The sequence below is a fragment of the Saccoglossus kowalevskii genome, chromosome 3, assembly GCF_978046115.1.
Source record: "Saccoglossus kowalevskii chromosome 3, keSacKowa6.1, whole genome shotgun sequence".
Classification (NCBI taxonomy): domain Eukaryota; kingdom Metazoa; phylum Hemichordata; class Enteropneusta; family Harrimaniidae; genus Saccoglossus; species Saccoglossus kowalevskii.
In genome coordinates, this window is record NC_140643.1 from 12,241,813 (window position 1) to 12,259,418 (window position 17,606).

General features: G+C 33.8%; 1 protein-coding gene across 1 annotated transcript in view; it reads left to right on the forward strand.

The window, feature by feature from the left end:
* LOC102801474 (Fanconi anemia group D2 protein-like) overlaps positions 1 to 17,606 on the forward strand; it is a 69,617-nt gene that overhangs the window by 18,747 nt on the left and 33,264 nt on the right. Inside the window, exons 10-25 of the mRNA XM_085497559.1 lie at positions 113 to 200; positions 1,183 to 1,307; positions 2,032 to 2,119; positions 2,757 to 2,861; positions 6,973 to 7,061; positions 7,873 to 7,972; positions 8,406 to 8,441; positions 9,957 to 10,097; positions 11,237 to 11,371; positions 12,061 to 12,192; positions 12,577 to 12,684; positions 13,020 to 13,205; positions 13,880 to 13,999; positions 14,675 to 14,751; positions 15,100 to 15,243; positions 15,658 to 15,874. Coding sequence (XP_085353685.1) covers positions 113 to 200; positions 1,183 to 1,307; positions 2,032 to 2,119; positions 2,757 to 2,861; positions 6,973 to 7,061; positions 7,873 to 7,972; positions 8,406 to 8,441; positions 9,957 to 10,097; positions 11,237 to 11,371; positions 12,061 to 12,192; positions 12,577 to 12,684; positions 13,020 to 13,205; positions 13,880 to 13,999; positions 14,675 to 14,751; positions 15,100 to 15,243; positions 15,658 to 15,874 — 1,891 coding nt within the window. The remainder of the gene's footprint in view (positions 1 to 112; positions 201 to 1,182; positions 1,308 to 2,031; positions 2,120 to 2,756; positions 2,862 to 6,972; positions 7,062 to 7,872; positions 7,973 to 8,405; positions 8,442 to 9,956; positions 10,098 to 11,236; positions 11,372 to 12,060; positions 12,193 to 12,576; positions 12,685 to 13,019; positions 13,206 to 13,879; positions 14,000 to 14,674; positions 14,752 to 15,099; positions 15,244 to 15,657; positions 15,875 to 17,606) is intronic.

Sequence of the window (17,606 nt, forward strand, 5' to 3'; positions counted from 1 at the left end):
ACTTTACGAATGCCATAAAACCATCAAATCGTAAAAATTGAGCAGTTTACAGTATAAGTTGTTGATTTTATCTTGGAGAAATTACTAGTTTAACTAAATTCTGTTTCTACAGTCAAGTATTCGATCACACTGGTACAGTTAATATACCACATCTTATAATGAATCAATTCAGATGGTTGGACAGGATTGTCAAAAGTAAGGTTAGTATTATACCACTTTTATAGTTCTCCCTCTATAGGGTTGGACATCCTAACTTTGTGTGTACAGCACGATATCCAACTTGACCTTTATACTGCAAATGACAGCTAATCACAAAGCTCCGACAGATGTATTACAACTGAATAAACTAATTGACTGTATTTTGAATACTCATTCAAATGTCTACTAGTATGTGAAACAAATGGAATTCAAAAGTAAATGGATAGGCTTCACCTCAATACCTCAAGTATCACCTCAATTCTTGTGTGTAAAATGCCTGACAGGTGTTCATTATCTTTTGACAACAGAACTACTTGTGTAATCATTAATGTGTATCACACTATTATTTGACCAATAATGAATCCTCCACAGCTTCATATTGGATGGTGCAAAGAGTCTATGGTTAGATAATGTGTAAGGCAATGCTGAAGACATTAGTGCATCTAAAGGTTTCTCTGAATGCAATATGACGCTGCAGGGATTTATTATTGTCATAAATCACCACTGTCAGAATAAACAAAAATAGTTAAGGTTGTGGACTTTTTGTTGAATTGAATTTTCTTGGTAACAGAGGTTTACATTGTTTGATATTGTAAAGCTAAGATGTCATAAAAATTTCTAATTCTGATATGTTGATATATGTCTCTGTCATTGATATACAGTAAAACCTGTGTATAGTGACCACAGGTGATATTTACATAAAAGTGGTCACTATAGGCAGGTGGTATTTATATAAAGTGGTCACTATAGGCAGGTGATATTTACATAAAAGTGGTCACTATAGGCAGGTGGTTTTATATTAAAGTGGTCACTATAGGCAGGTGGTTTTATATAAAAGTGGTCACTATAGGAAGGTGGTATTTATTTAAAGATGGTCACTATAGGCAGGTGGTTTTCATATAAAAGTGGTCACTATAGGCAGGTAGTTTTCATATAAAAGTGGTTTCTAACACTGTTTGACTGTATATTACGCTATTATTGCAGGATCTTGTTGATAAGATGTTTGAGGTTGTTGAGATCACATCAATTGAAATCCAGAGAGAAATCGTAACATGTTTACCTGAAGTGGTAGAAGACAGTGAACATGGTGATGTAGCAAGACAACTCAAGTATGTATATTTTGATATAGGGAAATAAATAGTACATATGCTATCACATAGGGTACACTCCCTCAGGTCTTGAACTTCACAGAGACAATTGATGTCCAATGTGTTAGCCTTGGTGCCTTCTGGTATTCCCTGTATTATGCTAATGGAACTTTTATCAACTTTGACTTTGAAAATGGGTACCCTCCCAACTCTGAAATTCAAGTTAATTTGAAGCTTGCAGATAGCGAATTCTTTTGATATCTAATGATCGCAATATGTGTCATGATGCAAAGTATGAATGCAACTTTAATGGAAAGACTGTTGGAAAGGTAATATTGCAAAATTAAAATATAACTAGGATAAATTGGAAACTTTCATCCAGGGTTATAGCCAAAAAATAGAAACTGCCTTTATAAAAACTGTATCAAAATGAAAGCAGTACGAGTCTGTAACCACAGACTTACAATCAATTTGTTGTTAATTATTTTGTAATATTCTGGTAATTTTGCAGTCGAAACTGGACATGTTTGTGGAAATTTTGACTATCAAATGAAATATACCTGTCTAAAATGACAAATAGACAGGTGGCTGGATAAAAGCCTGCTTGTATCTAGATGTACAATGTATTTCTCATTAAGAAAAGAATTAAACCCTACCTCCAACCTTCTTCACATATGAGTAAATTACATTTTGCTGAATAACACTTTAACTCGTACTTGTATGTTTGTATGTTTTTTCCATACAGGGAGTTATTACAACACAGTAGTCAGCTGACTGTTCCTATCCTAGATGCATTAGCTAACTTGAATCTACAAAATGAACTCATAGCTGAGGTAATGTTATCATTGTTGTCTGATTGTAAATTACAGTGTATGTACCTAGAGTACTCATCTTATTCTTATATTTATGAAAATAGAATCAAGTAAACATGGTCTGAGTAACTTGCCAATATATAAAACAAGGATTTATAAGATTAGAATATGCAAGATGGGATATGCAATAAAGAGCTTAATTAAAGTCACTGGAGTTGCCAGATAATCAAAAGGAAAATTTCCAGAAACTGCAAATTAGTGAGTCTGTGAAAGAACTGATTAGTGTTCAACTCAGTTGTTTTTTGTAGTGATCCAAAATTTGCAAATATATGCAAGTTTTACGTTTTTCAATGCGGCATTGTGTTAGAAATATGTTTGATTGATTCATACGCACGAAATGGGTTTGATTTCAAATGTTTACGAAGCACGAGAGTTTGAATCTTGTGAGATCTACATGGTTATTTAAGCTGCACATCTTTATCTAATTAATCCTTGATTATAGAAACTGACAGTTGTCAGTCTGTTTTACAGATTATTTTACATATTTGTCAATTACTTTAAGTCAAATCAACTCACATATTTTTATATTTGACCTGTGATGGTTTACATGTAGTTTCTGCATTTCATGAGATTGAAATCTTGTGTACTATATCTATAGGTGAGACTATCTGTATTACAAATGCTGTCCTCCGCTGATATAGATGATTTACCCATTGTCGTCAAGTTTATTTTACAGACTGTCACACCAAGCGATGCCTTTGAGGTAAGTACTTATGTCATAAAACGTAATGTCGACAAACGTAGTGCGTTAAAATTGCTCCATCATTATTTATACAACTTGATTGGGATCTAAGGATTAGTATTAGAAGTGTTAAATACGTATAAATTGTGGAAAATATGAACTAATTGGCAATTTTCACTGAACGTTGGTGATCCTTTCGACTTCATATATGATTGTTTGTTTGAATTTCAATTGGTGGTCCGACACAAATAGATTCTTGAAGATATGCTTTTTTTTCTGAATTCCCACTCACCCATGATAGTTTGCAATAGCATCAAATCCTTAAATATTTCAACAATACGTCTGCATTTATATGTCAAATAATAATCCTAAGCTATATAAATGATCTTACAGTGCAACTTTTCAAAATGATTTTATATAGTCTGCTCATCCCTATATAAAATAAAATAAATAAAATGTGATAAAAATTGATAAACCTTTTTGATTAAAAACTAAAAGTGAGAAATCCATTGCTATACATCCTGTACATATGCTGTGTTTATGCAGTGAGAAATTCATTGCTATACATCCTGTACATATGCTGTGTTTATGCAGTGAGAAATCCATTGCTATACATCCTGTACATATGCTGTGTTTATGCAGTGAGAAATCCATTGCTATACATCCTGTACATATGCTGTGTTAATGCAGTGAGAAATCCATTGCTATACATTCTGTACATATGCTGTGTTTATGCAGTGAGAAATCCATTGCTATACATCCTGTACATATGCTGTGTTTATGCAGTAAAAAATCCATTGCTATACATCCTGTACATATGCTGTGTTTATGCAGTAAGAAATCCATTGCTATACATCTTGTACATATGCTGTGTTTATGCAGTAAGAAATCCATTACTATACATCCTGTACAAATGCTGTGTTTATGCAGTGAGAAATCCATTGCTATACATCCTGTACATATGCTGTTTATGCAGTAAGAAATCCATTGCTATACATCCTGTACATATGCTGTGTTTATGCAGTGAGAAATCCATTGCTATACATCCTGTACATATGCAGTGAGAAATCCATTGCTATACATTCTGTACATATGCTGTGTTTATGCAGTGAGAAATCCATTGCTATACATCCTGTACATATGCTGTGTTTGTGCAGTGAGAAATCCATTGCTATACATCCTGTACATATGCTGTGTTTATGCAGTGAGAAATCCATTGCTATACATCCTGTACATATGCTGTGTTTATGCAGTGAGAAATTCATTGCTATACATCCTGTACATATGCTGTGTTTATGCAGTGAGAAATCCATTGCTATACATCCTGTACATATGCTGTGTTTATGCAGTGAGAAATCCATTGCTATACATCCTGTACATATGCTGTGTTTGTGCAGTGAGAAATCCATTGCTATACATCCTGTACATATGCTGTGTTTATGCAGTGAGAAATCCATTGCTATACATCCTGTACATATGCTGTGTTTATGCAGTGAGAAATTCATTGCTATACATCCTGTACATATGCTGTGTTTATGCAGTGAGAAATCCATTCCTGTACATATGCTGTGCTTATGTAGTGAGAAATACATTTCTATATGTCCAGTACATATGCTGTTTATGCAGTGAGAAATTCATTGCTATACATCCTGTACATATGCTGTGTTTATGCAGTGAGAAATCCATTGCTATACATCCTGTACATATGCTGTGTTAATGCAGTGAGAAATCCATTGCTATACATCCTGTACATATGCTGTGTTTATGCAGTGAGAAATTCATTGCTATACATCCTGTACATATGCTGTGTTTATGCAGTGAGAAATTCATTGCTATACATCTTGTACATATGCTGTGTTTATGCAGTGAGAAATCCATTGCTATACATCCTGTACATATGCTGTGTTTGTGCAGTGAGAAATCCATTGCTATACATCCTGTACATATGCTGTGTTTATGCAGTGAGAAATCCATTGCTATACATCCTGTACATATGCTGTGTTAATGCAGTGAGAAATCCATTGCTATACATCCTGTACATATGCTGTGTTAATGCAGTGAGAAATCCATTGCTATACATCCTGTACATATGCTGTGTTTATGCAGTGAGAAATCCATTGCTATACATCCTGTACATATGCTGTGTTAATGCAGTGAGAAATCCATTGCTATACATCCTATACATATGCTGTGTTTATGCAGTGAGAAATCCATTGCTATACATCCTGTACATATGCTGTGTTTATGCAGTGAGAAATCCATTCCTAAACATCCAGGACATATGCTGTGTTTATGCAGTGAGAAATCCATTCCTATACATCTTGTACATATGCTGTGTTTATGCAGTGAGAAATCCATTGCTATACATCCTGTACATATGCTGTGTTTATGCAGTGAGAAATCCATTGCTATACATCCTGTACATATGCTGTGTTTATGCAGTGAGAAATCCATTGCTATACATCCTGTACATATGCTGTGTTTATGCAGTGAGAAATCCATTGCTATACATCCTGTACATATGCTGTGTTTATGCAGTGAGAAATCCATTGCTATACATCCTGTACATATGCTGTGTTTATGCAGTGAGAAATCCATTGCTATACATCCTGTAGATATGCTGTGTTTATGCAGTGAGAAATCCATTGCTATACATCCTGTACATATGCTGTGTTTATGCAGTGAGAAATCCATTGCTATACATCCTGTAGATATGCTGTGTTTATACAGTGAGAAATCCATTGCTATACATCCTGTACATATGCTGTGTTTATGCAGTGAGAAATCCATTGCTATACATCCTGTACATATGCTGTGTTTATGCAGTGAGAAATCCATTGCTATACATCCTGTACATATGCTGTGTTTATGCAGTGAGAAATCCATTGCTATACATCCTGTACATATGCTGTGTTTATGCAGTGAGAAATCCATTGCTATACATCCTGTACATATGCTGTGTTTATGCAGTGAGAAATCCATTGCTATACATCCTGTACATATGCTGTGTTTATGCAGTGAGAAATCCATTGCTATACATCCTGTAGATATGCTGTGTTTATGCAGTGAGAAATCCATTGCTATACATCCTGTACATATGCTGTGTTTATGCAGTGAGAAATCCATTGCTATACATCCTGTAGATATGCTGTGTTTATACAGTGAGAAATCCATTGCTATACATCCTGTACATATGCTGTGTTTATGCAGTGAAAAATCCATTGCTATACATCCTGTACATATGCTGTGTTTATGCAGTGAGAAATCCATTGCTATACATCCTGTAGATATGCTGTGTTTATGCAGTGAGAAATCCATTGCTATACATCCTGTAGATATGCTGTGTTTATACAGTGAGAAATCCATTGCTATACATCCTGTACATATGCTGTGTTTATGCAGTGAAAAATCCATTGCTATACATCCTGTACATATGCTGTGTTTATGCAGTGAGAAATCCATTGCTATACATCCTGTAGATATGCTGTGTTTATGCAGTGAGAAATCCATTGCTATACATCCTGTACATATGCTGTGTTTATGCAGTGAGAAATCCATTGCTATACATCCTGTACATATGCTGTGTTTATGCAGTGAGAAATCCATTGCTATACATCCTGTACATATGCTGTGTTTATACAGTGAGAAATCCATTGCTATACATCCTGTACATATGCTGTGTTTATGCAGTGAGAAATCCATTGCTATACATCCTGTAGATATGCTGTGTTTATGCAGTGAGAAATCCATTGCTATACATCCTGTAGATATGCTGTGTTTATACAGTGAGAAATCCATTGCTATACATCCTGTACATATGCTGTGTTTTTGCAGTGAAAAATCCATTGCTATACATCCTGTACATATGCTGTGTTTATGCAGTGAGAAATCCATTGCTATACATCCTGTAGATATGCTGTGTTTATGCAGTGAGAAATCCATTGCTATACATCCTGTACATATGCTGTGTTTATGCAGTGAGAAATCCATTGCTATACATCCTGTACATATGCTGTGTTTATGCAGTGAGAAATCCATTGCTATACATCCTGTACATATGCTGTGTTTATACAGTGAGAAATTACATTTCTATATGTCCAGTACATATGCTGTGTTTTTTTTATATTCTTAGGTGATTACTGAGATGAGATGTAATCTAGATTTCCAAGGCAGCTTACCATCATACACCACTCCACATGGAAAAAGTAGACACAGGTCAGTGCAATTCTACCTTAGCCTAGAATTCATCTTTTGTTTCACTCACTATATGCCACTCCACTAATGCCTAGAATCTATCCTGTTTTGCCTTCTATTTTTCATTGGGGGGGGGGGGTTAGCTGGTACAGGTTACAGGAAAAAAACACTGCATTTCACATTTTTACAAGAAATAAAAAGTTCCATTTACAGTAAAAAATAGGTTTTTACACTTTACAGATAAAGCAAATTCCTAATTACATTTTATGTTTTTATAATATTTTTAATAATTTGAGTTTAAGAATCTAAATTGGAAATTACGACATTTAATTTGCAAAATGTTTTATAGGCTTACAAATATTAATATACAAATTACGGACGAATAAAATAGCTGATTACATTTTACACCTTGCCTATGTCTACGAATTTACGTTTTTTATTTATTTAAAATACATTATGGCGAAAATAAAAACAATTGATTACAGCTTACGAAAATACCCCTTGCTGACCCGCTTCATTGCACTAACACCTAGAATTTATTGCACATTTCACTCCACTTAAAAAAAAATACATCAGAACATAGATTATTTGATTGTTGTGATTAAACTGACCAATGATCAAGGAAAGGAGTATTTCACTTCTTATGACTCAGTTGAGATCATTGAAGATGGCCCATAATGCATCTGAATAGATAATGAGGACAGTAATGTAGTTTACTTTGATGTTTTTTATGATGTGTCCTGACTGGAGATTAAATATAGATTTGCATTTGCATGCATCTGTACTTCTATCTCAAACATGTCTGATATATGTATGTATATTTATATCTGAATGTTAGATCCAGTACAGAGAGCATCAAAGGAAGTGAAGTGCTGACATTGGATGCTGTCAGATCTGCTATAAGGTTTCAGAAATGCATTGCGGAAGGTTGGATTAAGGTAAAGTCCCTTACTATGGTATTACATGAAATTTATGTATTTGTAGAGAAATTCTGAGACCACAAAGTCTATTGCCTGATGTCCAATCTTATTTCAATTTTTAGAAGATTTGAGAGCCCACAAAACATGTTAATAATACCAGAGATGTGAAAAACAGTACTGATTATTTTTTGGCTAGGATATATATCACATCTCTTGTATATAAATATATCAGGGTGATTACCATAAGGTTCTGTGGTCAATCACATCATGGAGCATATGTGTACTCTATATAGAATAGAATAGAATAATGCTTTATTAATACCGTAAAGAAAGAGTTAACATTTCTTTTTAGGTTTTCAGATTAATAAAGTAAATAATAAAAGTACTATATATGATATACGTGATATACTTGATAATATCACATTGACTGTTCTATTGTTTGTTCATACAGGCCATTGAAGGTGTTACAACTGCTGCAGATCACAAGGTATGTTGTTGGTTATTTGGAGTACCACTCTCATTCATTTTTAGTCTCTGTTCAGATGCCGCCCAAAAACAAGGACTTATGGATTAACGCGTTTGTCCATGTGTGCATCCGTACATGCATGCGTGCATCCAAACCTATATGTATCATAGACATGCCTAGACTGATTATATTCTAACTTCATCCATACATCAGACATAATATTTTACATATGCATATCAATTTGATTCATTGGATATTATGGGACCTTGATGCACATCACTTTGTTTTTCAAATGCTAATGAAGTTAAACTGAGACTTATAGTTCGGGCTCCATCCATCCCTTCGTCCATCCAGAGTTGTATTTCAGAACCCTGTGGACCAAATCTGTTCATTCTTTGCATGTGCCTAGTACTTCATCTGGGACATATGCATATGCGGTGGTTTACTGATTCAATCTAAGATGACCGACTGGCAGCCACTTTGTTTTTTGAAAATGCATTCTTTGTCAGTTTTTGTTTAAATTTGGTACATACATTATACTTGTTAGGATACATGTCTATCAGATCAAAGATGGCCGACTAGCATCCTTCTTGTTTCAGGATTTGTCTGTTTTCAAATTTGATACAAACATTATATATGTTGATACATGTCCATGATGATTCGTTTTGTGTTTGAATCCAAAATAACCAACTGGCAGCCTTATTGTTTTTTCAAAATGTATTACTGACATTTTTTTTCTCTTCCAATTATACATGTCCATGACAATTAGTTTCACAATCGTTCAAAGATAGTTGACTGCCTGCAATCTTACTTTTTGACCATATACTACTATTATAATATCTCTGCCCATGAGCCTGGACAAGAACATAAGTTTGGATACATAAAATGCATGTATAGCATATCCTGTTTAATTTCTGACCATATATTTCGATATTCACTCTCAATTACTAATTATGCTTTTGATGCAAATTACTTTATTTTTGGCATGAATAACATTTCCCCAAATTCCAACTAGGACTTGACATGAGTCCCACATCATATTGTTTTTCAGATCGAATTCAAAATGGCTGACTGGCGGCCATTTTATTTTAATAAATGTGGTTCATATTTCTGACTTGCTTTGACTAATTATGTTCAATTTTATATTATGTATTATACATCATGTCATAGATGTACAGTTTTATTAGTTTGACGATCATATTCAAAATGGCTCAATGTTGGCCATTTTGATTTAAATAATGCTGTTCTACAGCAATATCTCTGAATATGGACAAGTACTTGTTCGACCATTAGATACAAAATGACTGAATGTCAATCATTTTAATCATCATAATCAAGCATCAGTTTCTGGATCCATATCTCTGACATGTTTATGTTCAAACTATTATATTACTATGCAAAAAATTATACATCTTAAATTTGATAACTAACGGGGACTGTGCCATGCATGGCTTGTTCTGAATTTTTCTGATTTACTTTTAGTGAAAATTTATTATTATTTTACTATTTGAAAAGTTTTTTTCATTTCATTTACAGGTGATCGATATATTTGTATTATTGATTTTGTACACTACAGGAAATCGCAAAAAGACAATTGAGAGTTTGTTTCGTAATAAAATCCGATCAGGTCATTTTACTGAGGAATTATTACGTGTTACTTTCAACATGCATTCACAGGTAAGACTGCAAATGAACAACACAGTCAGAATTATATTCAATACTTCTGGTTTCTGAATTTTTCTGGTTGCTTAGTTACCATGTGCACAAAGGGGTTTTAAACCAACATGGTTTAACTTCCGGTCAGCAGAGATGTGCAGTTATTTTATTATAGCAGCTTTGAAAGCTCACAAACTTTTCATAAAATATAGAAAACATGTTTGACATTAATACACTCAAAATTAATATGGGACAAATACATTTTATATCCCTATGGTAACCGTACATGCCTTTCTAATATATGTCAAGTATGTATGTATATATCAACTTGGGAAAATCTTATCTAAACATGCTCGCATACAGCGGGTTGTAAAATTGACCCTTTCTTTCAGTCGCAAGCATATTCAGTAACATGCCATCAATGGAAGACCGCAGCTTGTCTGTCAAGTCTGGTGACATAAATTATTGATTTGGTTGACATTTTGCGTTGTGTAAAAGATGTCAAAAGATGTTGTGGTAATAAGACCAAACTAAACACAAATATGACAGTAACATGTGATAATAGCAGTGTCCATTTCAATCAAGCTGTAAATTACTCTACATTAGGGACAACATCAAAAGTTCAGTGTAGGATAAAAAACTTAATTCCTTTAGCCCCCCACCCCATTGACACTTAATTAATAAGTAATGGTCATGGCGTCAGACTATATTCCCCATTAAATACAAATTGATAATCGGACAGTAGTATTGCGTAGCAGTTGGTTGTCCGGTGGGTGTAAAAAGACTTTACACTCGGACCAAACCATTTTCTCGTCTTGGATGTGTTTTTTTCATTTTCTGTTATTTTTGTCCATGATTGGATAGAAAAAACACAAACTACAAATACTCCAAGATTTGTTTGACTTCATAAAAATAAAATTGTTTTTGTAGGATGGGACATCGATCTTTTGACGTCGTCCCTTATCTTGGCTAATATCATTATTTGCAGAAGGAGAGACATTCACTAGGTTTTAAATTTACTGGTTTTTAAAGAAAATAATTCTTTTCTTTAGACTGAATTTGACTATAAAAAAAACCCCATTGAATAGTTATGTGCTATTGCTGTGGGAAACACGTATTTTTGTTTATAAATTGTTCAAAATGACTGGCATTGTTTGCAGGTTGTGAGAGAATACTTTGCATCCATCTTATCTTTGTCCGAAGTATTATTACGATCACCAGAACCACCAGTATGTCATTTTGGGTGTACGTTTTACAAGCACGCATTCACTTGCTTAGATCTTTACTGTAAACAGGTGAGTACTTACTGTAGATCACCCTTTAACTTTGTTATGCAGTTATGGACATCATTTCTAAAGCCTGGTTTTGTTATTGTGCATGGAACATTTTTAAAGCTACACTTTTCTACTACTACACACTAGCAAGTATAGTTAATTCATCCGTACTCAATTTTACTCACGTTAGGCCAGACTTTTATTATCCCTTGTTTCGCGAACTGCCGAATGATCTGGAGCCGAAAATGAAATAAAAATAAAATTTGACTTCAGCGTAATATCCCGCGCCCGCCAAATTGTAAGTGCAAAAAATTGCTTAGAAAACTTATTTTTATCTTAATTTTTTTTCTGCCCGCCGCATAACAAACCCAAGTTGCATTTTCGTGGGAGTATCATGATCAAAGTACTGAAGTCTCGCGCAAATGAGAAACAAGGTTATATATGGAATAAAATTTTATTTCATTTCTTCTCTCCAATCAATGGCCTCACTTACAATTTTTTGAGAATCACACAAATCTAATGGAAAAAAGGAATTAATTTTATTTTTTTTCCTGCCCTCCTCAAAAAAATTTCCTTATAAAAACTTGAGAAACAAGGAATAAAAAACGTCTGGCCTTATGGACAACACATAATTTTACATGCAATTGTATATATCACATGATACACATTTAAATCAATCCAATGTGACGACAAATAAATTATGATTTTAGGAGATAGTTGGTGCATTGGTGACACATATCGGTAGTGGCTATGCTGGCGAAGTGGATTCATCATTAGATATACTCTCTGACTTGGTAGATATCGCACCGGCAGCTATGGCACCGTTTGCTGTATTCATTAAGGTATCCATAACAACTAAAAATCATCTTTTATTTCTTATATATTCTCATAAATGGCACTCAATGACCATTATTAATCATTGAAAAAATTGTAAATAAATTACAATAGATCAGACCATCATGAATTAATAAGATATGTTTTTAAATGTGCTTCCAGGAAAGGGTATTACATTTTGTTCATGGGCATTTCTTGTTACTTTAACAAAATATGGTTAAAAGTTTGAGGTACATCTGTATTTTAGTTATTATAATGTGGGATGAAATATTTTTTTGTTATCGTTTGAATTTTGTGTTAACAGACAATGATTTCACACAAATATTTTATGTCACTGATTGGTAAATAAAAATTTCGAATGGTACATTTATTTTTTTTCTTCTCTTTTATAGAGTGTGCTTGATTATTTGGATAACTTGTCCATTTCACAGATCAGAAAACTCTTCTCTATTCTCAGTAATTTAGCTTTCAGAAATAACCAAGATACAAGTCACATACAGGTAAAAAATGAAACAAACCAATTGATGTAAATTTGCAAGAGATTACCGTAACTTCAGGAATAACCATAACATTTTGCTCTTGAGAACAGGAGTCACAACGATATAATATTTTGTGCTAGTGAAAAAAGGTGTAATCATGAAAAGGAGAAATTTCTCAAGAAAAAACATTTTATTATTGTTAATCCATTAACATCATCAGTGGGAAATTATGTCTATTTAAAAAATTATAGAAAAATGCGTACAAATTTGCAAAATATATTTACTAAGAGTAAAAAAGCATGTTTATAGAATTGTTGCCTGCATTATCATCTCTATCTTGTGTTTGACTTTGCAAGGATGACATTCATATTGTGGTTCGTAAGCAGTTAACCAGCGCCAGTGCTAAATACAAACGTATCGGTGTGATTGGTGCTATTATGCTCATCCACAACATGGCTTATAATGACAAATCTGATGAGGAATCAGTTGACCAATCAGCTTCATTGAATGTTGCACCCATTGGAGATGAGAATTACAAACAGGTAAACTTCAAATGATTTGTCAACTCTCGTTGCCATTGGATTTTTGCATGCCTAAAATAGCCTGTCTAAAGTTTAAAGTTTTACCCATGTCTTCACATTATAAAATAAAACTGATATAACTATAGAACGTTGCCTAGTATGTGAAGCAAATAAAATGAAGACGCAGATGATAAAGACAATTCCAATGCCAACTTCATTACTTTGATATGTTGTGAGTCTCAAAAAATGTATCACCTGAACAAAGCATGTGCTAAATTATTTCATTGCTACTACAGTTACGAAAGTATTAATTATTAATCTCATGATATAGTACTTCAATAGTGACATCATCATCATTATAGAATCTGTAAAAGTTTAGTTCAAGAAAATTTAGATGCATCATGGGAATGAAATAGCCCCTTATATTTTAGACAAATTGTGAAACAATGGAAATTTCAATAGTATCCTAAAAACACAGTTGTCACAGTTGATTTTTGCAGGATTTTCCCCCTCGCAGATATCATTATATTTTGGCAAATTGCCAAAATTCTCAGCTGTGTAAATTAAACAGTATACAGTAGTTCTTACTCGACAATTAAATATAAGTTAGTTTTTAAAATTAGGACACCATTAAAAATACAACAGTTAAAACAATGGTCCCATTGTGAAGATTCTTATCTATTCTTGACAATCAGGTAATTTCATTGCTGGAATTGGTTCGTAATAGTAGCAGTAAATCACCAGAAGCTGCAGCGTTATTCTTTGATGAACTGTCAGCGGTTATCAGCGGCGGAGATTTAGATTCAAGAATACAGGTAAGACTTAGTCTATATGGATATACATAAAGGCATGTCTTAACTTTGTGTTTAAATGTACACCAGATTATAATTTTTTAGCTCCACTGTCAATGTGAATGACAATGTTCATATATGTGATTGTCCATCGCCTGTCTACCATCCGTCTGTCAATTACTTTTTCAACTTCTTCTAGAAAAAAATACCACCTCGGTTACTTTGATATGTTATATGTGGGTACCTATGATGGACCTCTATCCGATTTGTGATGATATCATTAATTCTCTATTTTTGCAAATATTTTAATTTGTCATTTTTGATACAAAATGATATGTTTAACTTCTTTTTGAAAACTACCAGCCAGATTTCTTTGATGTGTACGTAATTTCTGTGAACAATTTGTTCAATGAAATTTGGTTGTCATGTTCTTAACAGCCAAAATCAAACTACTTTTTTCTTGGTTAACTGAATTTTGTTTTCGGCCAAAAATTTGCGTAAAACGGCTTTAAGAAACATTTTCATTCTGGGAAGGTATATATTTCATTCTGGTAGGACTTATACATTACAAAGTATCCGTGTTTGCGTAGTCCACAATATATGCCTTTCACTGTCATACAGTGTACCGGTACCATTCACAGTGAGTGATTACAAGAATCTTGTATCTCCAACTTAAGTGTTTATTTCTATTTTCTGCAGACATTTATCAGTGAATCAGTCTTAGGAGATTTCCAAGATGACTACATAGTGGATGATACCGGAGAGAATACAAACAGGTAGATAGAAGTGTGCTGTATTGCTTGTTGTATTCTGTGCATATTAATTAGGTAATTTGCATATTATGCATATCCAACAATTACCTAATTCAGCATTAACAACTAGATAAAATTCTGTCACATTGCTTGTAATCTGTGCATATTAATTAGGTAATTAGCATAATATGCACATCTTATGTATAATTTACCTATTGCAGCACACAAACAATTAGATAAAAGTGTTTAGTTGGTTGATTTTATTGACCTGTTTATTTCTCTGTTTTATTTCTACTTGATAAAAAAGTAACACATGTTTGTGGATATGGCCGATATTCTTGTTATTGATGACCTGACTATGTTTCATTTTAGCGAGGGTTCCATTCCAATGCAGTTATGTTATTCTTTGGATGAAGACAGTGAAGGTGGAATTGTTGTCAATTTACTGTCTCTTCTAGGAGTTGAGGAAAAATCTAAAGGATTGCATCTCAGTAATGAATACAAAGAACCTAAGAGGTAGGTATTAGTGAGGGTGTCTGTGGAGATGAATACAGCAGTTAAAAACAGTTCAGCACACGCTATTTTGCGTACTGTAGTGAATTTTTCTTTTGTAAATGAATATTTTGTTTACAGTAATGCAAGTAGTTAGGAGAGCTGTAATATTAAAATCTAGAAATCCCAAATGATCTGCATTGGATGAGGGATAATTAGTTTTTGTGGCTTTTGAAATATTGCTCTCATTTTATGCTGGATTATTTGAAAAAATTGTCATTCGTATTAAGTGCATCTGCTACTAATAGAGCAAACACAATAATGAAAATACCTTGGAAATTTAAGACAAATTTTAATGTACTCTTCAACTTTATGGCATACTTGTTCTCGTCAAATTTGATATTGATAATTGCTAAATAATATGTGGGTTTTTTTCAGAGTTGTGTCACCGATGTGTCTTGCTCCTCATTTCCGACTTTTGCGTATCTGTGAACAGACACAGAATAACGGCGACCTGGAGGGAATTGATGCCTTGCTTGGTTGTCCAGTATTTATGTTTCCAGAAGACTTTATTGATAAAATGGGGTCATTGTCAAGACCTGAAAAAGAAATGATGTGCACTGCTGTGTTTCACACAATAAATTGGTTCAGAGAAGTATGTTATCATTTCATGAAATCAGTGTCTGCCATATTTCCTTCAGAAAATCTCATTTAGACATTGAACTATAAAAAAGAGGAAATTATGTTAACAATCAAATTATTAGGGGCCCAAGCCTGTAGGGCGTGGCCCCTATTCTTATTGTTCGTTTTTAGGGGCCCAAGCCCAAAGGGCGAGGCCCCTATTATTATCGTTCAGTTTTTTCTTTCTTTCTTTCTTTCTTTCTTCCGTAACTTTTTTCGTCGAGCCGTTTGAGAAAACTGCTGAACCAAATAGTTTGAAAATGCTCTATAATGATAGGCTCTACTATGAACTGGTGCAACATGCTTTCAGAATTTTGATTGGCCAATTAGTTTGGCAGCCATATTGGATTGAAATAAAACCGGAAGTGGCTGTTTGACCACTTTCTGAGGGTCTAGGTGTCTAGATTTTTTTTATGGTATATAGTACAACTCATGTGTAATAAATATCAGCAATAAAAACTTTAGCGGTCATGTGACTTTTCCCGCCATTTTGTTTTTCCTAAAAACGGCAAAAAACACTTAAAAATCTTCTTCTTCAGAACCACCAAGTAGAATGCTCTCATGTGTTGTATTTAGCTTCTATATATGAATCCGATTTAGGTTTGAAAAAATGTTTACGATTGGTCACGTGGTTTGGCCACCATTTTGGATTTCTTCTAAACAGGAAGTAGTTTTTTACTCTGGCAACACTTGAGGGATTATTTTCAATTTTGCTTCATGGCATCTGTATATCAAACTATTTCAGAAACCTAAACAAAATTTCAGATCAGTCACATGGTTTGGCCGCCATTTTGGATTTTAAGCAAAATTGACCAAAAGTTTGGGTAATTGTTTCTCAGAGACGATTCAACCAATCTACTATATGTTTTTATATTTACCATGCCTGGCCTTAGCTGCATACGAGAAAAATAATATTATTTTGATCAGTCACGTGGTTTGGCCGCCATCTTGGATTATGTGAAAATAGAAATTATGCAACTACATGTTTTGTATTAGTCTGATTTCTTTCAAATTTTGTATGTGCATTTGTGTCATCAGATGCATCATTTTGCCCCAATAGCACAATGTTAGGCCACGTGGCTGGGCACCCATGGGGTGGGGGCTTCTAACCTCATTAATATGCATAACTGTTATAACTCAAGCACTGTTGTAGTTAGGATGATGAATCCTGTGTTATTATGACAACCTTGAACAAGAGATTCGATTAAAATAACAAATGACCATATATGGTCATGTGAGCTCATTAATATGCATAACTGTCATATCTCAAACACTGTTGCAGTTAGGAAGTGGAATCCTGTGTTATTATGACAACAGTGAACAAGAGATTTGATTAAAATAACAGATAACCATATATGGTCATGTGAACTCATTAATATGCATAGCAGTCATATCTAAAACACTGTCGCAGTTAGGAAGATGAATCCTGTGTTATTATGACAACAGTGAACAAGAGATTTGATTAAAATAACAGATGACCATATATGGTCATGTGAACTCATTAATATGCATAACCATTATATCTTAAACACTGTTGCAGTTAGGAAGATGAATCCTGTGTTCTTATGACAACAGTGAACAAGAGATTTGATTAAAATAACAGATGACCATATATGGTCATGTGAACTCATTAATATGCATAGCAGTCATATCTGAAACACTGTCGCAGAGTAGGACATGTAACTAGTGTCATTATGAAGACATTG